Below are 25,206 nucleotides of genomic sequence, written 5' to 3'. Positions count from 1 at the left end.
TTCCTGCTCTGAAGATGTTATGTACATTTGTACAGGTGTTATCTCTCACGAAGGTTATGTTTTTTTTTTTAACCGGACTTCCACGCAAGGAAATAAATGATGTGGTAATTGCCACCAAACACGCACCGCACATTATTAATATCTAGTAGTGTTACCAACATTATAAGGAAAGAAGTTTTGGAAATAAAGCAGAGGGAGACGTCTCCCAGTCTGTTCAAATGATGGCGAAAGACGTGGATCTCTTAAACGTGGACCTCTTAACTGTCGACATAATCAGGTCTGCAGCTAATCGTGAGCCCAGGGCAATAATAGTCAACGTCCATTAGGACAGGACACAATGAAGAACACTGTTTACTATGTATACGTACGTCTTATGGCTGTTGATTTGGCTATTAAAAATGCCAGATGTCTATATTTACCGACTTAAAATAGCTCATCTTCATAAAGATCTTCTATTCATAGCTTTGGAGAGTAATGGTACTCATTAACAATATAAAAACAACTGCAAAGAAGTAAACAAAGCTGCAAGATAAAAACAACAGAAATATTTTTAAAAATTTGAGTAACAAAACTCAACAAAAATTGAAGATGAGCCTGTGAGAATTAATGGAACTATTTCTAACAAATGTAGGCCTAGACTCTTTTTCAACAGAGCATTTGATGAATTAAAAAAAAATCAAACTGTACATCCCTGAGATAATAATTAAATGATACAGCAGCTTATCAACAAGAAAGAAAAAAAATCAAAAACAACAAAGAAACTGGGGCCAAGTATAGTGCTGATCTGAGGTAAACGCAAAAAATAAACTGAGACTTAAGGAACCAGCATTTATCCAAATAAGATAGATGAAGCGAGTCAAAACCTAGATTAAAGAAGGGGTATGAGGAAGTAATTAAAAGTCATCAAAGCCTCTTGCACGTCCAGGATCAAGTAAATATTTTAGAAAAACACATCAGCCTAGATGCATCCTGTCTAAAGATTCCAAGATAATACACAGATGTTACTATTTCAAATACATGAATGACTGAATAAATAGTTAAACATAAACAGATAATAAAATAATCAAGGATAATACACCTAAATACAAATACAATTTATTCAATTTCTTTGTTGTCATTTCTACCTAAAATAACAGTAAACTTAATAATATCGTGTAAAACTAAAAGAAAAAGTCTTGTTATATATCAATGGCTTGGCTGATTTAGTTAAAATAGTGGTTAATTAAATTACTAATTACACAGTTAATTATATATATATATATATATATATATATATATATATGATATTGAAGGGAGTTAGCCGTTAACACTGTTGAATAAATATAATATAAATCATTAAAGTATTACAGTATATAAGAAAATCTAACCATTAGTCAACATCATAAAAATGCACTATTAAAACATTGATATTTACAAACATTAGAAACACGGAACATTTGGTTTATTTTTCTGCAGCAGAAGACCTCCACAATCCTTTTGAAAAAAATGGAAAATGGAGTTGGTAGTTCACATAAAGAATGTCAGATACATCACTTCATATGTAAGCCACAAATCACAAAATGTGCAGATAACCTTAACTGAAATATCATGCAACACAATAAAACATCTTTCTACAAGATAAACAAACAGAATAATAAACATAAAAATTGAAACCAGTAATGTTCACCCAGCTATATCACTGAATTTAAAGTATTTAACATAACATACAGCATAAATTAATAATAAATGTAGTAAAGAAAAGATTAATAATTTTATATTAAACAGTTTGCATACCAGCACTCGTGATGGTGCATGCAGCTACTTGCTTCCCCCAGGAACATTATTTGTAGTTTTCTTGCTCCACTTCAAGTATACTTGTGGCAAATATGGCTGTGTACGTGTGGTATGGGTAGCTGTGCACGTAACTACAAGTACACCGGTGGCATGATTTGGCGACCGCAACCATGCAAGTACACTTTGGTAGCTGTGGTTGCCACTCTGAATGTTTAGGTTGCACTCTTAACTTTTTTAATGTAACACAAAAATATGATTTCACTATTTAGTTCAAACATTAAAAGGCACTTGGAATGAATGATGTTCAAAGTTATATCAAATTTCAAAATCATTGAATTTATTTATACACTATACATTTAAACTGTTAAAGTTGAAAAGTATATCTCTGGGACATGAGTTAAAAAATTACAGAGTATGGTAGTTCTATTATTGTGACATCCAATATTATCTCCTATTCCAGTCTACTGCTAAACCTACCTAACATAATTTATCTTAATAGTCAAAATAATATATTTTCAATGTATAGTTCTGAAGTTTCTACAAGGCACTTTTAGAGCAGATGAAATTGCATAGTAAAGTAAGATTTGAAGCTCAATCATAAAATAAAGTTTATAAAAGTACAGTATTAACTGTTTTAGTCAAATGTAAATATAACTTTAAACATTAGAAGGAACTTGGAATGATGGAACCCTAGTACTCTTACAGATATGAGTTTCAAAATAATTGTACATAAGGTAGGTACTGTAGAATTTGGTTCATGCATTCTGTTTGTGAGACTATGTTCATCCTGCTATGCTTGTTAAAAATGCAAGCATCTTGAATCACCTACGACAAGAAACATTTGACTCTCAATGCAAATTTGAACTGATGAAAATTGGTCTAACATTACAGAGGTATGAATAGGTCTGATCTTTTAGACAGCTGTGAATTGGCCTACTCTTCCAGATGGATGAAAGTAGGCGAATTTGCACAACAGATGTGAATAGACTCTTTCCCAAGGACAGCTGATAATAGGGCTACTCTCCTGGACATGCGTGAATAGGCCGACTCATATAGATAGGCCAAAATAGGCCTGAATGAAGCATGTGGGAAAATTTCCACTCGCATGGACAGGGGTGAATAAGCTTATTCTCCTGGAGAGGTGTCAATAGGCCTACTTTCCTGGATAGGAATGAATAGACCTACCGGTACTCACAAAGATAAGTGTAAATACTGTAGATCTATTCACATAGATGTGTGAATAGACCTAGATGCAAAGTATGAAAATGTCTACTCACAGGACAGGTGTACAAAGGCATAATCTTTTGGACAGGTGTTAATATGCCTATTCTCTTAGACTAGAAGTCATTTTTGTAATTCATTACAGAGCAAACCTTATGTACTATGGGAATGAGTTAAAGAAGTTAAAACTGAAACTGCTGTGTTTCTCACACCAACCACATCTGTACATGTCCAATCAGCTACTGATGTGTTGTGGAACTGTTTTGGTGACGTCATGGAAGAAAGGGTGGTTCAATGCCGACTTTGCTGTAATCCTACGCTCAGGCACGAAGCACAACATTTGCTATAAATAAATATAGTTGGATTATTTATAGAAAAAAAAAAACCAAATTGTTGTCATTACATGAGAATCAATATTATTATTATTATTATTATTATTATTACATGTAAATCCAATAACTGTAATCAAAGAATTTAGTGAAAAAATGGACAATATGTTGACAACTTAGAGATTTATTTTACCAATTATGATTCAACATTAATTTATAATTTGGTTTTGAACCCAACTACTAAAATCATGTAAACAACTATAGAGGGTGCACTTGTTCTTGCTACAAAGCACAGGTAGAAGCTAAACTGCATTGGCACATCATTAGGCCTAAACGCAATCACTCACCAAGTAATAGTGTTATCATCATCCCATAGTCAGAGGTCACTCATGAATACTATTATTGTTTTGTTCACTGTATTTTCCATATCAGTTAGTTTTCGCTAGTGCATTGGTATAGCAGGCCCCTCTTAATAACTGGCTTAACAGCAATAACAGCAGTTGTATCCCCATACTGCTGTTTTGGTACTGGCTTTAATTTTTCTCTTTTTTCTTTTTTTTTTTGTAAATCTATAATTACAGTAACCACCATTTCCGTATCCCCCCAACCCCAGTTTTTAAATATTCAAAAATCTGTATTTATTAGCCATTCCCAAGTTTTTCTTTAAAAGACCCTTTCTCTGTCTTAGAAAAATCTGAAAATTATAAAAATTTTCCTCCGGAGCATGACTTTCACTACACGAAAGGCATGGTAAAAAGGTGACCCTGGTAAACTAGGCCCCAATAGCCCGCACATGCAGGTTGGTAGGGAAGTAACACAAAAACACTATCAATTCTAACAATATAACCTTTGATGTTTTCATTGAATATTCTTTTTGTAGGGTTCAAAGAAAGCTTTAGTTTTTTTTAGTTTCTCACAATATATGTAATAGGTTGTCTTATGTACAGGGTACTTCATGTAAGATACCAAGGGCTGATTGTAAAGGCACTTTTCAGGGTATCTTAAGTTATGAGAACTGGCAATAGTCCGGTACATATGCCACAAAATAAAGGTGTCCTCTTAGAATATACCAGTGTGTGAGAGCCACTAAAAATATGAAATGATTACTTACTGAAAGTAAATTCTTGCCATCTTTATCTAAGGTAGGAACAATCTTGTTTATATCTTGTGCATTCCATTTTGGGAAGGTTGATTTAAAATCAGGTAATTTAGTAACACCTGGCCAAGTATTATCATCAGGTGTGCCAAGTGTTCTGAAAATCCTAAACAACTGGTCAATCTCAGAATCACCTGGAAACAATGCACGGCGAGTCAACTGTTATTCAGGAAAAAGAAATGCAGGAGTATTAGTCAAGTAGATGCAATAATAATAATGGTAATAAATAATAATAATAATAATAATAATAATAATAATAATAATAACAATAACAATAACAATAATAATAATAATAATAATAATAATAATAATAATAATAATAATAATAATAATAATACGAAATTTCACATTATTAGCCCCGGTCATTGGATCAATCACATATGGAACACATAATCAGTTCCTTGGGGAGAATTCCATAATGTTGCAGTTGTAATCAGCGCATTTGTGGTTGAGCCTACTGGGAACCCACTTGTACACCTGGGTGGATAGAGACTACTGTAGGTAAAGTGCCTTGCTTAAGGACACAAGCAAAGGCACAGCGAGGGATTGAACTTACAACCTCAATTTTAAGAAGCAGAGCCGCAACCGCTGCACCAAACCGCTCCTAAGTACACTTATGAGGCTTAGCTATAGAAATAGCCGATTTAAGGATTTTCATAAATCTGCAAAAATAGAATTGTTTTGATTTGTGTCTCATTAGAAGTAAATTATTTGATCCTTTTTAATTAGCAGTTCTACATTTTTATTTCTTTTTGTAAAGGAGCATAAAAGAGGGTTAAATATCAGTACAGCAGAAACCATGACGTACAGTACTGGCATTGTTAAATAGAAAGTTCATAAAAGTAAATTCAAGATTCGTAATTTCTATTGTAATACTAATCTTTTGCTAAGTAGTAACATACGTATTGAATGAAAACATAAACCAAAAGAGTATGGAATTGCAAGAGGTCTGACTATCCTTATTTTGCAACCATGCTTTGAAACAAAAAAATATTAATATTACCCCAAGATACACTGTAGGGGAGAAGTGCCCTATCAGAATTTGAATAGTCCAAAATTCAAAAATGCGTTCTATAGATGCAGTACACAAAGGACTTTTACATGTATAACATCTCTTTTAAGGGACGCCCTCTAGTTTGTAGTCGTACTTTTCAAGATTATGTTTCAATGGAACCTTGACAGTTGGACCTCTTTTCATTCTATACTCTTTGGATATACTGTCAGCTGTAGATTTATAGACATACCATTTCAACAAATATGCAACCGAGACTCCAAATATCAACAGGCATGTCATATAAACGGCAGCCTAACAGAATCTCAGGAGCTCGATACCACAGAGTTACTACCTGAAATAAAAATCATCATGTAAGTAGGAGTTAAAACAGAGTGTTTATAGCTCCTATATGAAAAGTCAACTCTTTAAATTAAATTCATATTTGAAAGCAAGTACTTGCTAATTACATGATAGATATATATCATTGTCAATAAAGGAAGTCTTTTCAGAAAGCTTGGGTGTGAGGAAAACTGATGTTTGCAGAACTTTAATGTAGATCTTTGGAATTGGAGCCACTATCCAACAAACAGCTTTAATCCATGTTTTCAATTACATTGCAAAGCTAACCTCATGGGTGTACGTTCTAACAGGCAGTCCAAATGCTCTTGCCAGCCCAAAATCTGCTAACTTAATTGCACCAGTTTTGTCAATCAGCAGATTTTGTGGTTTCAGATCACGATGTAGGACTCTATGAGAATGACAGCAAGCAACTCCTTTTAACAACTGATGTAGATAACTCTGAAAGAAATACATACAATTGTTTATCATACAAAAATGCATAAAAAAATTTATCAAACAAGGTGAATATTTTTCAACATGGATCATACATGCTTCAATACATTTCATAAGTTAAGAAACGAGAATGCATGTTCATAAGTGGTGTCGGTAACTGGATCAAGTTTAAATACATTTTGGAACAAAATTTGAAGAAATGGAATAATGAAGAAAGGGAATTCCTTACAATGTTCAGAGACATGTCTCCTCTCTACATTGTAACTCATTATGTTTTGGTTTATGTATATTTTATTTATTTATTATTTTGAATTTTGTTAGAATAAATTCATTTGTAGTATTTGTACTGAAAGGATGCATTTTCAACTATTGATTAATGTATTTGTATTTTGTACTGGATAGCAGTGGTTATATGGCTGTATGTCATGGTGATTAATTCTATTTCGAGATCATCATCAAGTCCTGTAATGGGTCTTTGGGAAAAACGTGCAAGCTTATGCCGTCTTTGATTACATTGCTGCATCCCATAACAACACATCGTTTCGGAATTTTATTGTTCTTTTTCCATACAAGCTTCACTCTACCATGTACAAACAACGATTGTGATTCGCGCGAAGAAACTTCGTTCCTCTTCTGACGTTTTCACAAAGCGGCTACCGGAAACTAACGAAGATTCGCGTCTGAAACCGAGTCGAGAGCACCCTCTACAGAAAATACCATGTTCCAAGATCTTTAATGCATTCAATCAAACTGTCTGAAGGTTGGTGGCGCTCTAACGTTTTAGGCTTAAAAATTGATAAGTGCCAAGCATAATTCAGGCTGATATTGTATCTCAAAGCTAGCAGTTAACTCAATTAACAACATCTGCAGAGAAGGATAGACAGTGGGGGAGGGGGGTCAGAGGGAAATTTAACAATTTGTGTATTAATTTTTAAATAATTACAGGTACTTTTAGTTTTGGCATACATACATTTATCAACAGTTGTAGTTTAACACTTTTGGACAGATTTTAAATAGAACCAGAAGAAATTTAGCACCAAAAAAAAATTGTCACTAACAAAAATAGGCAGGGAATGTCCATCAGTGGAATGACCAATAACTTCCTTTGTGTAGGTGTACATGCATTTGTGGAAGGATTGTGGCATAGATCGGTATATTCACTAAATAGCAATCCTTTGCCTTTGTACCTCAATATCAAACCCTACCTTGACTAAAGAGAGTGGTAATCCTGATGGTGGTGCTGAATCCATGTACTTTTTCAGGTCTTGGTTGAGAAATTCAAACACTAAATACAATTTCTTCTCATTGTGGATAACATCAAGCAGTCTATAGAAAAAGGACACGGTGAAACTTTTAATAATTTAGGGCGCATAGAGGTATTTTACATTATGCACTATATAAGTTGACAATCATTATTATTATATTACAATGAAAAAGAATGTCATGTTAATAAAGCACACTGCAAAGTGTAAATTTGGTGATAAGGGTTTGGGATTCCAACCAAGTACCATGATTGTCAGTGTGTTGTTTATTGTATGCACGATGCTGGACACATTAGTTCATTAATGTTAGTCTCTCTTCACTTATAATTATTAGTTACATTGTTTCTCATTCATATTTTTATGACTACTGGATAGATGGTATATCATTACTGATGCCTGTTGAAGGGAATATAGTATTAAAAATAAAATTTACCGGACAATGTTATCATGATTAAGCTCCTTCAGTAATGCTATTTCTCGAATGGCTGTACTAGGAACACCTTCTGACTCTCTGGAAATAGAAATCAATAAAATATAAGAGGAACATAATGTAGGGTTAGCTATACTAGGCCAATTTAATAACCGCTAAGTCTTTTCAATACCATAATTAGCCTTTCTAGGGCCTAAATGCCTATGCTACTGACCATATCGTAAAATAAACCAAATGTGAAGAATGACTTCTCAGGAAGTGGGTGAGTGCTTATGTTGTTTCTTCTCCAAAATTTAAAACATTTGCCAATTTATATAAAACATATAATTACTTAACACTCACCACATACTTAAATGATTTTTTGAAATATGTTTTTTAATTAAGTTATTTAACCACTAATCAGGACGGTATATCATAATTGATGCACAATCGCTCAACCCAGTTAACTCTGCACAAAGTTTGACGACTTGAGGCTTCCAGGGTCGTTGGTCATATAATTGTTGCCCGATTGTTGTGTGTTCTGAATACGCTACCTATCAAAATTTCAGTGCCCCTTGCCCACCAGACCCCATCATAAAAATAAACCATGTGGTAAACATGATGAATAACTTCTCAGGAAGCAGGTGGGCACTGATGCTCTTTCCTCTTTTGCATTTAAAATAGTTGCAAAATCATTTACAGTACAATTATTCAACACACACTCACTCGCATACTTTGATTAATTGTCTAATATATGGCTTTTAATTAAATTAATTAACCATTAATCATGTTACATTATTATTAATCCTGACTACAAGGACAAATATGTAAAAAGGTACAATTGGTGGATTTCAGGGTTGGTCATGTAATTATTGCCCAACTGCAGTTTTAGGACAGTACTAATGTCTTTTGAATGACTTTTTTTTTGAATAAATGTTTGCATAGGTTATTGTTGCGGCCCGCAAAAATGAATTACAAACCCTACGTGTGCAGCCCGTTAACCATTTTTGGCTAAAAAACACCTTGTTTTTTGCAGCCGATCATCTGTAAAACTTAATAGTAAAACTGAGCATAAAGTGGCCATAAAACAGTATATGAAGGTTTTTGGAAGTGCACTGAAACATCAAAGTTTGGGTGCGGCCCACGAACTTGAATCAAAAATCTCTGGCCCTCTGATCAATTTGAATTTACCACCCTTGCACTAGGCCTCCTAGGCTAGGCCTACAGCAACAACTTTTGATTTTTGGGAAAATTTCAAAATTGTTTTCACAAATTTCACCTCCTTGTTTAATATTATTTTCATTGAACTGACAACAAAATCCTACCCTCTTTTTTCTCCTCATCTTTCATGTCCTTCACGCGTAGGCCTAGGCTAGGCCAGGCCCCACCTCTCTTTCCCACACTCAGCAGTAAAGAAAGAGAGAGTGGAGGAATTAAATTACAATGTGGCAAAAGAGGGAATAGCCTACTCTCTAGCCCTAGGTTAGGCTGAAACTAAACAAACCTAGCTTATAAAAATATGTGTGGTAACTGCCTTGTGAAGTCAAGCCTAGGCTAGTATTATTAGGCCCGGAGATTCCTAGGCCCTAGGCCTAGGCTAGGCCTGTGCCTGGTTCGATACACTGCCCCGATACACCGCCCCGACACACCATTGAGGCCTTGCGTACGGCCGAGGGCGCCCACCCGAGACTTACGTATCTAATCTTATCTTCTTCAAGGCAACCACTTCCCCTGATATTTTATCGCGTGCCTTGTACACCACTCCATATGTGCCTTCGCCAATTTTTTCAATCTTCTGAAAGTTGTCCATGTTTTTCATCTGAATCTGCTCTGTAACAATTTCCCCATGATAAAAGGATAAATTAAAAGTAAACAATGAATAATGAGCAGACGTCAAACAAAAAAGGAAGGGTTGTTTTGTGTTTCCGCGGGTTTCAGTCACATGTAATTTATCACGTAAATGATTGGTCCTCTACCACCCAAATATGGTTGCTGAAGGAAATTAATCATCATTGAAGCGTTAAGGATTAATCACAAATTAACCAATGAGAGCCTACACATCCTTATGTAGATATGAGAAACTTTTCCCTCACCGACGTAAATACAAACATTAATATACCAGTAGTTCTTTGCTGATATACAGACCCTTTTTTCTAAGCATGCTTTAATTCTAAAGGTCTAATTACACAGAAATGATACCACTATTTGTACTGTACATCTGTTATTTGACTTGGGAAATGTATTCTTCTTGACATTTTAATTGAAAGGTATTATAATAACTCAAAAATGCCCCAGTAAGTATTGAGGTAAATTCTGCACATTTTTAACTTGGAAACCTCATTCCTCAAATCTAGGCTATTTTAACAGTACATGTATATAATAATAATAAGTTGACTTTAAGGTGCAAATAAACAAGGTTAGATGTCCAAGTAAAGAAAAGGTAAGGTGAATGTAAAGAAAAAGGGAGAAATGATGCAGGAGATTTAAAGAACAGAGAAAAAACAAGAACAGAATAGGTTAGGTTAATAAATGTGAAATTCACTTGTTAACGTGGCCTATAAGTTATGACATTATACCTCCATGTTCTATAACAAGTGCTTAGCATTGACCTTTTTATTAAGGATGGGGGGGGGGTTATACAAGCTTAACAATGTGGGTTCAATTAGAAGTGATGCAATAAGTATTACCAAATCGCTTACTTTGAATCACCGCTCTTCAAGTTTATTATTTTCACCATGAACTGCTCATTATATGGAAAGGATTAGACTCAACCTCATCAATAATAACAATATTATTTAAAACTGATTATATAGATATCAAAACAGGTAATAGAATTATATTCATGAACTAAAATAATATAATTTTTTTTCTGTATTTCTCCATTTTATTTGTGACAATTTCGTCTGTTTTTCTATATGTTTACTTCAAAGACATTTGGATTTACACTAGAAATTTCAACACCGGATGTCTTTGCCATGCCAGTTGGCGTGTCTATTATGTCAGCGATTTTTCCAATGTCCTCTTTTTTTAGTGCCTACCCATGTATAGTTCACAATATTTATTTATATTTTTAGTGTATCAAAGAAAGTTTGTAATTTTCCTTCCTCCACCTCGTTTACCACCATACCTGATCTAAATCTCAATTTTGATAATCCATTTAATAGCCAAGGATTTGAAAATCAATTAATTATCATAGCCAATACTACTACTTATTTTACCAAGTCACTCACCATTATCAATAATGATAAGTATCAAAGTAATCAAATTATAATTAAGAACCAAACAAAGAAAACATACCATAAACTATTTACACATAAGCCTATATACCTCAAACTAATACTGTTTTATTAAGCACGTACATATGAGGTTTTTGGCAGATGAAAAAATATGAATGTGCAAAATAATCTGAATATTGGAGATGCAAATAATCACTTTTCTTCGATCGATAGGAACCTAGCAGAAAATTATATTTAATTTCAGACCATCTAATTTTCAAATACTGTCTCAAGGGGCTCTTTTACAAACACCTTGTTTATTTCTCCACTAAAAGAAAATTACATTTAGGACGATTAATTCTGAATTGAATACTGTAGGCAGTGTTGATTAATTCAAACAAACTTTTGAAAGGAATTCTTCGATCTTTCATATTTTTGTTTACAAACATGATTGTAACTAAACCTATACAAATCGCCTGGAAGGTCTCCCCTTTCCAAAACATTGATAAACATTATTTTAATTACAATACAGATTTTTACGTTATCTCCAATTGTATAAAATACTCGAAATAATATTGTGTATATCGATTGTATTCATATTGGGCCTAAAAAAAGCAAAGTACAGTATAACATGTTATGCTGTTTTGTTTTTTTTTTGTTTGTTTTTTTTTTTTAGAATACGGTACCGTTCAACATCGATAGCATATTTGATTTCATTTCACTTATATTTCATTTCACTTACAAAGGAAAACTCACAGATTTAAGCAAAGCATTTTACAGATCAATCATAGCCTTCATGTTTTTAAATTATAGCATCATGATGTCAGTGTCAGTGGTACAGAGTTGCACACACATACACTTGAATCCACCACTGCACCTCCTCCACACCCACTCACAAAAGCCCGCCCACATTAAGTCGTGAGATCATTAGTACCTCTATGACAACCCTGATGAAACCTGAACAAATTTCAATTGGCTGGGTGTTTCACAACATAGCTCAATCTTCGGACTCGCCCTATTCACCCTTGCTTTCTTGTTAATTCTAAAATATATACTTTAATTTTAATGGCGGTAATAAAATCAAGACATCATCATAATTGCTATTAATCTAATGGGTCTAATAATCAATACTTTAGGCCTACTTATTTTTAAAGCGGTATAAAACGTCTGAAGAATGGATTTGTATAATATAATGGTAATTAAATTAATATTAGTTTTTAGCATTTTAATGCAAAATAATTTACACACTTCGTAGGTTTACCCCTTTAATTTATATATAATAGTGGCAGTAGAGTTCTTAATATCAAAATCAATGTTTGCCCGGCTAAACAGCTACAGGGTCTAAGCCTCAGCATCATCCTGGCCCTGAGTTGTTGAGTTAAAATCAACCTCTCTAAAATCCTTCCCAATCCAAGTATGATCCTCGACTGATGCTTTGCTTCCTAATTATCTCACCTCTCCCCCAAAAATAGTTTTCTTTTCCCATGCCTTGCACCCCTATTTGATCCGGTCTCCCACCACCACCACCACCACCACCACCACCACCACCAATTTTATCAACCATGGTGCTGCCGCACCATACAACAGTAGAGCTCTCAATTAACACCATTTTGTTTTTTATGATCATTTTGTACAGCAGTTTATTATCTTTACTGACCATCATCCAAATGAATTGTTGTCAAATACATTACTCAAAATAACTTAACGAAACCAAAAATATATATATTTTTTAATTTATTTTGAATCATAACTGAATAAGAATCACACAATTTTAAATAGACAGCTATAATTACCTCAACACAAAACTATGATTATTCTATGAAAGACAAAGCCGCCATAGATTAGAAATGAAAACTTGTCCTTAACTATGTACAAGTTTGAATAACTCATTTAAAAAGATGAAATGAATTATTAGCTTCCACCAAGAAACAAATAAAAAAAAATTGTTCCACTGATTTACAGACATTTTACTACAAAATTCTTAAATTGATTACCCGCCAATTTAAGGATTTTTGTAGTAAAATGAAAAAGTATAAATTGGTGAAAACAAGTTGTTTTTTTTTTTTAATCAGTTTCTTGTCAGAAGCTAATGATTTATATGATCCTTTTAAATGCACTATTAAATTTTTTATTCTTTATTTTTGAGGTACTGTATTTTTTTGTGTTTTGACTGATAGAACTTCTTTAAGGGCAAGAGAACAGCGAAGCCACGCGCACACACACACAGCCCATGGTTGTTGGCCGACGCAATTCCAAGGAGAAACGTAATGTGATGAGGCATGTGCAAGGCATGAGAGATGGATTCACGGTCATATTAAGGCCAACTCAGACAGCGTCGGCCGACGCAGCCCGACCCGATTTATCGTCGGGGACAGTCTTAAGCCGTCGTGAGAAATATTATAATAAACACGTTTAATATTCTACTACGCGACTGCCCCCGACGCACACCATCACTCACACAGACCCGACGCGACAACAAATCGCGTCGGGCTGCGTCGGCCGACGCTGTCTGAGTTGGCCTTAACAATGAGCCCAAGCAATTTGTTCTCAACTTATTCTGTTAGAATTAAACTTATTAGTTGATGACTTTTTATTAATTATATAACAATTATGACAGAAATCTTTAAGTGAATGAGGCAGTGTGCAGATACATCAACAGAAAAATTCCAATAAACACAACAATCTGAAGGAACCAGCTCCATGTGTCAACATAAGTAGCAAGTAACCCAAGACAAAACAGAAAAATAAACTTGTATAGAATCATTCATGCAAATCACAACTGTACAATAATAATAATAATAATAATAATAATAATAATAATAATAAGGCCACAACATGCATAGTACATTGTCTATACAAAGTCTATACATTTTTTCTGATGTTACGCCTATACCAAGTTTAAATGTAATGAGTAATTATACACAAATGTAAAATTTTAGGGGGAAACATGCTGGGGTGGCATGGTCAGGTGTCACTTAAAATATGCTGAAAGTGGTCCGGGGACGGGGGGAATATGACAATATAGAAGTTTCAGAGGCTTATTTAATCAATTTCATAGTCTACTAATATTTTATACGGTAGGCCTAGTCTACTAATATGTAGAAAATATCATATCATTTTTTTCCTCCCTTACGAATTGTGATTTTTCTTAGAAAATATAGAAAATTACAGTATCTGGGGGAAAATTCCCCCTGCCCACCACCTGCTGGTGCTGCCACTGATTTTTGATTGCTCACCATTGAATATTTTCATCCTTTACTAAAGCTCTGTCCAGACTAAATTTTATTTGATAAAAACAAGCATAATATGGTCATGATGACATCACATCGGATTTAGGATTGGATATATTCAGTGTAAACACCAAGGATAACCCACAAAAGTCTAGAAGAAGACTTATTTCTAGTGGGGTCCTTCTGGTGGTGATTGGGCAGTACACCGGGAGACAATCCCCTACTCTTTTCCGAAGAGTGTACTACGTTCTTTAACGCGAACATGGGCCATAAATGCACACAGGACCAACAGCTTAAACGTCTCATCCGGTATTGTAACTTGTATTTCAGCCTTCCAGCTGAAACACGCCTTCCAGCTGAAACACAGCAGGGAGGCAGGGATGGGAATTGAACCGGGGACCTAGAGATCTCCACGGTTTAGCGCACACACAGTGGCCACCACCAGATTAGCCGACTGAGCTAAGCTGCTCTCATCATAACCATATGTACGGTAGACACATCATGATTATATATGGGCATACAACAGTTTTTTTTTTTGCTTGGACAAAGCTTCAGATGAGGTGAACATCTGGCTGTCACACAAGTGCAATATCATCACAGTGACTAACAACATTGATCATACCATATTTTCAAAACAAAACAAAAATGAATCATAACTTGGTACCAACCCAAACAAAACAGAGTAGACTGGCCATGACTGGAAAGGACTGGCCTGCCAACCAGGAAGAAGAGTGCTCCCCTTCCTGCTAACACTGCACTCTGAAGGTTACAGCTAATTCATGAATCCTAACACAAACATACCCCTTGAATTGTAATGAAACATGGTAGTGTAAACAACAATTTGTTAACAATGTAAGCTGTAAGCTGTCTAATCAAGGGCAAGAAATGGTCAACATGGGTTTATAAGTCAAGCCAGAAAAAAAAAATCACTGTCAAATTTGTGGTCTACAAATAAATAAAACAAAAAATATTGCCCTCCAATCACAGCTATTTTTTTTCATCCTTTGAATATAACACAGGCTAAAAATATCTCAGAGCAGCTTAAATTGGCCACACCTTCATTTGAGGCCCCACCAGTTTTGTCGCAGCCCCTGTCAGATAACGTTATCCCCTCTCACCCACCCCCTAGAGCCACCACTGACATGTATACACATATAACAGTATTCTAATAGAAGTAATGATCAATTCACAATAGTGAAAATTATATTACAGAATACTGTATTACCAACTTTGCTAACATATACAGTAACAAAGATTTGCAGTATATTTACTTGTGTAGACATTAAATTAATTAATTAATAAAACCCATTACATATTTATATTTCTAATTTACTGCGAAATGGAGTGGAACACTAATTGACAATTCACTAAACCCCAATGGCGTTAATCTGGATTTTATTAATTGAACACGCAATAATCACCAACCTTCTGTTGAAGTAATATATTATTTATCATATTATTATTATTATTCCAACATGTGCATTTTAATTTACACATTTGTTATAGAAGGAAGTTATATAAAAATTAAGCACACTTTATTGAACTGAAAGTGAAAAATCCAAAGATAAAGATTGCATTTTATAAGAGTCAAGTCAAGTACTGCAATTTAGAGTGTTGTGACATATAATAGGAATGGAAAGTGTCTTAACTAAAAAGTACATCACTGAATGCGACATATTTTACAACAATACACAACAAAGAACTGCAACATTGAGCAATCCACGGCACGAAACAACAATCTAAAATTAGAAACTTTCACATGGCAATTAAGGGCAGTATAATACAAATATTACATTTTGATCGCTGATCATCAATAACATCAAGACTGCAGCATGGTCTTATGATAAAATTCTAGGCATACTGATCACCAGTATGCATTTATTATACTAATTATACTTCATATGCAATAACAAGTACATAACTTGCCAATTACGGGGTGGAACGATGATTTAGAAGTTCTCTTTATGAGGCTCACAGAGTGGGGTTGTTTTTAGTCATGACCAAAAATGGTGGGGTTGCAAGCATGATTGGAACCCAGGAACCTGAGATTTGAAGGCAAGCCTCTTAACCACCATGCTATTCTGCCACTCATAAATTTTGGACCAAGCTTTCTTTCACTCAGCCGGCATTATGCTACCTTGAGTTTGAGGCAAGCAACCAAGTCAAACAGTTGATGTTGCTGTTCTAGCGAGCCCCTCCTTCAAACAATTTAATATCTTAAAAGTTTGGGGGATATTTTTTTTCCTTATAATTTTGTTAGATTTCAAACTGGTTTTCTTCTTATTTGTTTCTTGAGCACACCAGCATTGATAGTTTTGTTCTCTCTACTCTCAGATTTGCATTGCCTTATTTTGTTTTAATAACAAAACAAATAATGAAATCCAACTAATATAACAGTTGTTAAATTGTATGTCTAGAGCTAAGGTAGAAATTAAAATTAAATCTAAAGTCAACAGTTAAAGATGTCTGTGATAAAAAAAAATACAAAAATGTTTGATTAGCCAATTTAAGGACTTTTTGCATACTGTAGGAACTTTAATTGATATTCAAATTGGCAAATGAAATATTTTGTTATATTAATTGTACGCTAATAACGATACTTAAATATAATGTAAGCAACAGAAACTGAATTCAGTTGGGAAAAAATTTTCAAGATCATTGTATGCCATATATCTTTTAGCAACATGTCTTAAGAATTTGGACCTCTTAATTTTTTAATTTTACAGTACAGTAAGCCTCGTGTATTTGCCAAAAGCAATTTTAATTGTAAATGCAGCCAGCTGTAAGAAACTACCCTGCTGATGAAAGTTCTTGCACTATTTTTTGATTAAACATTATTACATGCAATAACACATTATATAAATACATAATAATTCCGAAACCAATAGAGAATGTAAGTATGACATGACAAACTCATACAAATTTGCAGTAATTACCTGACATATGTGACTACAATATAATAATATGATCAATTTAAACATCAAATTGTGATATTATTAAACACACTTCATAATGACTTCTTTTAAATATTCATATTTCACATAAACTCCCCCAACAACTACCAATGAATTTTCAATAACATAACATATTTGTTTTAATCTAATTGATTTTTACATTTCGTTTTTATTTAATCATGAAATACTGTAGAACAATATAACAGAGGAGGTGTACTAAACAAACCAACCAACACATTATACCATAAAATATCACTCTATACACTATCAAATTTTATGTGACAAATGTGAATTGCCCATAATGTTGAGATGATTTGACATTGTTACGCCAAATATTATACAAATATTGACTGCTCATGACGAGAATGGTGAAATCACCACATCACCGAGGCGCAATAGATTTCACCGTTCCCCAAATCTAGGGCAGTCAATATTTGTTTTATATACCTCATACATAGATTCTACAAGGCCTAAAAAAGTACTCACTTCTTAGCCTAGTCTAGAGGCCTACTAAGATCAAAGAGTTTGTCTAGTTCTTCTTTGCTCATTTCCTCAATTTCAACCCATCATCTTACAATATTTGTTGACTATTGACAAGACATATTTAATTTGTCTTTTGGTTCTTTTGCTATCGGCTTCGTCAAGAGGTATAGGCCTAGGCTAGTCCTCCTTCATCCAGGAGCTCAAACCGACAGCTTCCATAATTATTGTTTATCGTCTACTTGCTGATCTGTGGCGTTGTCAAGGGGCAATCTCTTTCATCGTAGAGGTCGCAGTCCCCTCTACCGTCAGCACGATGGTAGGGCCTAGAGTTTCAACCACGCGATAGGTCAAAAAAGTACTATTTTTCAGGGGAACAGTACTTTCTATTGCCCGCTTCTTAGCCAATCAGATGCTTAGAATCTAGGTACGAGGAATAGAAATGCCATTACTGTGCTCCTTATATGGAGCTTTAGAAAACAAACAGGGATAGTAATATGCTTCGTACTATATAACACCGATGAGTAAACAAACAACTGCAATTTTTAAAACCCAAGTGCTCTGCCATGGACTTTTTACATAATATAATAATGCATTATAATTTACCTCATAAGTATCTAGCTACCCCAAGTAGGTAGCAAAACCATTTCAAATACTGTATTATTAACTTTCATTCAATTGTGCTTTAAACAGAGGGAAGACAAAGTAGGAAAGAGACAAACAACTTGCTCTCCTCTCAATCAAAATGTATACAGAAATCGGCTTCATCATCGTAGACAGAGATAAAGAGTTACCGCAGACTTTCACTTGATTATTTCGGTATAGCGCCACCAGTAACAAAATATGCTGAACCTTTTTACTCGTTAACTGTGAAGCACTGAAGGCAATTATTGTGCATGGAAAAGTACTGGCATGTGATTTAAATGGAACTGAGAAATTTGTCTACTTTCCATAATAATGATTGACAAATCAGGTGTCTTATTGATCCATCCATTATCATCATATCAAGGAAGGGAAGCTTTGATTATAGATAAATGACGATGGAGATATACTCTACTTTTTTCATGATACTGCATGACCAAATATTGACTTTTATAACACTATAAACAGAGACCAAATCACAATTTATCTACCCATATTATTCTATTAATAAATATGTATCTGAATATCAGCAACTGTTCACCCATAAAAACATTTCACTTAAAATTCTCAGAGCTTTAACACCATGCTTGTTATTTTTTATTAGGAAATCATAGGACAACCTTTGGCAAGGATCAAACACAGAACCTTGGTGACAAGAAACATCACAAATTAACTTCTTTATCATTATTTTTTATTCATTTTCTTATTTTTTTAAATTTCAATATATTTAAATGAAATTTTAGTTTGATTTCCACATTCAGTTATTCAAAAAAATATATATAATGCAAAGGCCTTTTCATATACGCCAAATAAATGTTGATTATAAATGAGCCAAAAATTCACAAAGGTTCAAGTAACCCCTGGGGGCAATCATCAACCACTCTCTACTAATTAATCAGCTGCAAAAATGTTGTTTGAAATATAAATTTTTAGATATTATTAGGAGTGGGAATACAGATATTGTTTAAAAAGGCAGAATAAATTGGAACAAATAATAAAATGAAAAATGATTGAGAAAAATTGAATGAACAAATTTGGAATGAAATTCTCATAAACTGAAGGAAAAATTCCAAAAAATACAATAAACTGAGAACAATAACTTTTACTTGTTGTTTTTCTACATGCAATTGACAGCCATTCCAAAAAAATATTGAAAAAAAAAAAGAATTGTTATTTTAACAATATTTGCAATAGGCAACTTTTTTCCCATAGAACCTAAAACATGGCAAATATGTTTCATTATTACTTTTTACACTCTGATATTATTTACATTATATTATATTTTGTGGACATTTTCTGGACAACATGTTCTTGGTAAACCATCCATCTAGACTGTGATGTTACTATTATTGGCTCTTCCCTCTTCAAGTCTGTTCTAGTTATTTTCAGCTTCAACAGTCTGTAAAGGAGGGGAAAAATGTTATACAAAAAAATTAGAATGCAAATATAGAAAAGACACTACACAATATGTGTTGTAATATATCAATTATAAGATTTCAACTCTAAACCAGTGGTCGTATGCTGAATTATATCAATTTTAAAAAGGATGTGGAAATGTGTAAGAGAGAAAAAAAGTTTCCCCAATTAATATAATCATATAGGCTGTGTTTCCTTTCACCTCAAATAACAATTAACATTATTTTTCCACTATATCTATCCTAGATATTTTTGAAAAAATAATGGATGACCAGTGAGTATTATGGAAGCAATGTCATACCATATAGATGAATCATGAAAAAGACAAATTGGATAGTTACCACAAAATTGAAAAGAACTACTGTAGGCCTACCATTCTTTTATTGACTGAATATTGATACTGTACATTTTATCACTATTTAAAAGGTATTTCATACTGGGTGGTGTATTTTACTACAGGCCATATCTGTCGTGTACCATTGGGTGATAAACTAGGCTTAAACTAGTACCAAGGCCAATATTCATTGACTAAAAAATATATTGATACACCATACTGTCAAGATAATGTCCTTCCTAGTACAGTTGAATATAGGGCCAATAGTCCATGAGCTAGGAGGGGGATCATTTTCATCCCTCCCCCTCCCTCCTACATCCCTATATTTTTTATTTTATTGTTTTTTAGGTACCTATTGGTATGATGGCTAGAAAAAAAAATGTTAACATGAAATATTTTCATTCCAGAGGTACTTTATTATGCATTTTTAGAAAAAAAGTAAATTCTGATTTTCTGAAAATTTGGGGGTAGCGGAAACTACAGCAGCTATAGCTACAGTTTTAGGTAATGAAACTTATGAAACTTGATATCATTTTGTATTGTATTGTGCACTAATATTTGGTTGAAAAATAGCAATGCCTGTATTAATATTGAGTGTGACATGATCTACATTTACAACGGATTAAGGTACTTGATAATACAGCAGTGAATCTAACAATTAGAATAATAAAAGTGTACCGGATATGAAGGGTTATCTTTCTATTAATTAATTAAAAATTAAAGACATGATGTTATTTAACACTTATGATGGTACTATATATGATAATGATGTATCATCATCCTTCTCCTTATCATTTAATGGATCATGATGAATATGTTTTATGAGGATGGATGATTGAGTGATGATGGTGATTATAATGGTGATGTTAAGATATAATCATAACAATGACAGTGGTGATAAAAATGTTTATGATTCATACGTTACTGATGATGATGATGATGATTAATGATATAAATGATGATAATGACAATATTGATGATTATAATGCTAAATGGCGATAATGATGACTGTGATGATTATGGTGGTGATGATGAAAATGATGACAGTATGGTAGTGGCGATAATAACACTGGCGGCAACAATGATGACAATGACAAAAATGTTGGTAAAGATAATAATGATGATGGTAATGATACTGGTGATGAAGATAATGATTTAGATGACAGTAAAGATGATATTGGTGATAGCAATGATGATGATAATAATGACAAGTGAAAGGAATGACAATAACACCATTAGGCCAAAAAAAAAAAATTATTGTGTTGGCCACGACCGACCGACCCAAATTTTACAAAATGAAGGGTCAGCATTTTAATTTTTTTTTTCTTTTTTTGACAACGAACAATATTTTTTTATAAGCCAATAAGGCTGGAGTAGCCTCGTCCAGGCTAGGGGGTCAAGGCTAGCCTATCTTGCTGGATGGTTTATTATTTGTGTATTTTCTACTTTTTAGGCATAAACACATATTTGGTTGTTAAAAAAAAAAGTTTTCCTACCGACCTACCCATTTTTTTTTTTTTGGTCTTATCTACAATCTACAGTTGTTAATGACAAAAAATAGCTGCATAAAGGAAAAAGTCTTTGAAATCCTTTCTGGAAATGAGTTTCATAAAATCAATACCAATAGTTACAAAACAAAAATAGTGGCGTGTATAATATGTAAATTAAATAAGTTGTGAAATCAATTTGAGATTAAATGAAGCAACACTTCTAAGTTGTGAAATAATGTGGTGCGCCAAAAATAGAAATCAAAACCAGTAGTGTATAAAAATCATTAACATTTAACACATAGCACCTCATACAGTAATTATGGTCAGCTAAAAAGTCAAATCATTTCTTAGAATGAACTGAAAATTGGCAAAAGATGAGCACCAGAGGGTAACATCGTATATCATGTAAATTTGAGGGAAGTTGAAATCCTAAATTTTTTAAAATAATGGACAAACAAAAACTGCCATTCTTCAGTAACATCGAAACAAAAATATGAACCTTTAATACATTATATTGTGCTGCCGTATAGTATTATTTTACCATCAGAAATAATTTCAGAGAACTTTCAATTACAATTCAATTTTCAATTTCAATTCTTTCTTTTAAAATTACACCTTCATAGGAAATCCAAACTTCCTAGAATTAGTAATCCTAGCATATTGGTGGATGCTAATGATGTTCTTCTCTAAAATTCAGTAAGCAAATGCAAATGCAAGCTGACAAACAATGGTTTAGTTAGATCTGTATATGATGTTTTCTCACTGACTGAAAGGTACCGTAAGAGCAACTACGGTAACTGTATTACTACCAATGGATGGCTGACCCCTATTCTGGGGTCCACATTTTTGTTAAGACAGTCAAAAAAAATGTCCTGAGTATAAAATTTGTCATATTCTGTAAGAAAACTTAAAGGTAATCTTTAATCTTTATATTTTACCAGTAATTTATAGGAATTACTAGAATTCCCTACAACACTGCTTGACCTTGTCAGTAGTTCTAGGCGACCCCCTCCCCCAAAGGGCTGACTGGAGCCTCGGTCGGAGTCCCAAAATAACACGGGGAGAGTTTTATGGTTCAGTATGGTCCAAATTGTGATTTTAAACCACAAGTTATCATATATCTGTCTCTTATACACATCTAGATGTGTATAAGAGACAGATATTGTGCTGCCGTATAGTATTATTTTACCATCAGAAATAATTTCAGAGAACTTTCAATTACAATTCAATTTTCAATTTCAATTCTTTCTTTTAAAATTACACCTTCATAGGAAATCCAAACTTCCTAGAATTAGTAATCCTAGCATATTGGTGGATGCTAATGATGTTCTTCTCTAAAATTCAGTAAGCAAATGCAAATGCAAGCTGACAAACAATGGTTTAGTTAGATCTGTATATGATGTTTCCTCACTGACTGAAAGGTACCGTAAGAGCAACTACGGTAACTGTATCACTACCAATGGATGGCTGACCCCTATTCTGGGGTCCACATTTTTGTTAAGACAGTCAAAAAAATGTCCTGAGTATAAAATTTGTCATATTCTGTAAGAAAACTTAAAGGTAATCTTTAATCTTTATATTTTACCAGTAATTTATAGGAATTACTAGAATTCCCTACAACACTGCTTGACCTTGTCAGTAGTTCTAGGCGACCCCCTCCCCCAAAGGGCTGACTGGAGCCTCGGTCGGAGTCCCAAAATAACACGGGGAGAGTTTTATGGTTCAGTATGGTCCAAATTGTGATTTTAAACCACAATATAGGGATAATCCATTGGCAATCAAAATAACGTTATTTGGATTGGAAAATTATTATTTTTAACTTGTGATCCAACGACCTTGTCGTGGCGTCGGTCGACAGGGTGTCCAAGCCTGTCCAACAGGAGGAAAAATTCCCCCTGCCCCCCCTGCTGGAGCCACCTTTGCGAAGTGCAACCAAGTTTCCAACATTCAAGAAATTCTGGTGGTTGATAGTACATTATGTCCAGATGTCCTGTGCCTCCGTGTAAAAGCAACACAGAGGCACAGGAAAACAAAGACAATAAAAACATACAAGCACAAGAGTAGACTAAGAATTTGCAAAAGTAGAGCAGGTTAATGAAACAAGTATGCCTTCCTTTTTTTAATTTTCCTTTGAAAAAAAAAATGAAATTGGAAATGTCTTTAAGCTCAGTAGGGAAATCATTCCAGAATGAATGAAAAACTCTCAATTTTCTTATTATAAAGTAATAATTTAATGTAAAGACGACGAGAATCTTGTTTGCAGTACTGAATACGTTTTGTATAGCGCCCCCAATGAACAAAAAGTGAGATTATCTATCCCTACTCTACAGTAGCAGCCTGAACAAGCATGCACAACTCAAAATGGAATCTCAGTTGAAAACTATTGATATTTCTTGCTTTAACAAAGTATTATGTCAATTTCTTGGTTCAAATGTTTTCTTTCTTAACTGATGTAACATTTTATATTATTTTTGAATACTTTTAAATACAATTTAAGTGCAATTGTTGTTAAAAGAGATTGTTCATAATGACATCATCACCACAAATCGAGTTCATAAAATTGAGAGTTTGTATTATTGGGATATTTTACTGTACACTCAGTTCAGGGATTGTCAGGGACACTTATAACAACATATAATCCATTTGTACTGTCGTATTTTGACAGTTTTGATTTCCGGAATGTAATTCTTTAACTTAGTTATCACAGGTATAATTTAATTAAAACTGGGTGTAATGTTATATCTGTAACTTTATGATGCAGGGTACTGCACAGCAACTTATTAATTGAAAACATAGCAACATTCTATAAGGGCCAGAACTAAGTCAACATGCCGGAGGTCTTACTTAGATGTTTGTCGATCAATCAATTAATCAATCAATCGTCCAAAATTATCATAGTGCCAAAATCTACTTGCTTCAAGTAATGCCCAATGGCAGTGTGACAGATTCAATGACCCACTATTATTAAAATACTATTATTACTAGGGTTTGAGCCTATTCTAAAAATGTCCCTTAAGTGAGGAACACCTCCACCCTCCCCCTCAGACGATAGGACCCTAGAGTAGATTTTGCTTTTTTTGTTTTCTGTACAGCGTATAGAGACCACATACTACATGCTATATAAGTCTCTGACCATTACCATTATATGAACCAAAATGAAGATGGCGAGTGATGGCTGGCAATGAACCTTAAAAATTATAGACATAGGTAAAAAAATTCATAACAGATTGACACACAATTCCAAATGTCACTGGGCTTTTTCAGCTTTTTATAATAAATAAATTGGATTTTAAGCATAGTTCTGTGGTTACTAATTGTATCATCCAAGATGAATAGAATGAGTGATGATTGGCGATATTATAGGACTACTGTACTGTAGGTAAAAAACACCTCATCCAATAGACTGACCTCGATTTGTAAGTACTTTGGACTCCTTCTTTTTTTTTTTCTGCTCTTACCAAGATCTCAAAAACACAACCAACATTTAATTTAGAATGTCTAAGTTGTTG

The 25,206-nt window shown here is 33.7% G+C and overlaps 2 protein-coding genes across 2 annotated transcripts in view; both read right to left on the bottom strand.

Annotated features, from left to right (window-relative positions):
- Nucleotides 1–2,088: 2,088 nt before the first annotated feature.
- On the bottom strand, nt 2,089–9,881 carry LOC117108027 (cyclin-dependent kinase 2-like). The gene is made up of 7 exons (XM_033249870.1): nt 9,631–9,881; nt 7,961–8,038; nt 7,471–7,591; nt 6,101–6,271; nt 5,724–5,825; nt 4,435–4,638; nt 2,089–3,337 (listed from the first exon to the last, which is right to left on the bottom strand). The coding sequence occupies exons 1-7, from the start codon at nt 9,753–9,755 to the stop codon at nt 3,230–3,232; spliced, it is 909 nt and encodes a 302-aa protein (XP_033105761.1). The 5' UTR covers nt 9,756–9,881; the 3' UTR covers nt 2,089–3,229.
- Nucleotides 9,882–16,886: 7,005 nt separating this feature from the next.
- Nucleotides 16,887–25,206, bottom strand: part of LOC117108045 (cysteine dioxygenase type 1-like) — a 31,378-nt gene continuing 23,058 nt past the window's right edge. Inside the window, exon 5 of the mRNA XM_033249892.1 lies at nt 16,887–19,856. Coding sequence (XP_033105783.1) covers nt 19,833–19,856 — 24 coding nt within the window. The 3' untranslated portion in view covers nt 16,887–19,832. The remainder of the gene's footprint in view (nt 19,857–25,206) is intronic.

The sequence above is a fragment of the Anneissia japonica genome, unplaced genomic scaffold, assembly GCF_011630105.1.
Source record: "Anneissia japonica isolate Jap-2015-1 unplaced genomic scaffold, ASM1163010v1 scaffold287960_len3192837_cov198, whole genome shotgun sequence".
NCBI classification, from domain to species: Eukaryota; Metazoa; Echinodermata; class Crinoidea; order Comatulida; family Comatulidae; genus Anneissia; species Anneissia japonica.
The sequence above is the reverse complement of the archived record's forward strand: the minus strand, read 5'-3'. Positions and strand labels throughout refer to the sequence as shown.

Excerpts from the sequence above, each read along its gene's own strand:
- LOC117108027 (XM_033249870.1), bottom strand. The coding sequence starts at position 9,755 with ATGAAAAACATGGACAACTTTCAGAAGATTGAAAAAATTGGCGAAGGC. Across the intron at positions 8,039-9,630 it reads AAGAAGATAAGATTAGATAC|AGAGTCAGAAGGTGTTCCTA; the intron begins GTAAGTCTCGGG and ends TTCTATTTCCAG. Across the intron at positions 4,639-5,723 it reads GTTGCATATTTGTTGAAATG|TTGACTCGCCGTGCATTGTT; the intron begins GTATGTCTATAA and ends CCTGAATAACAG.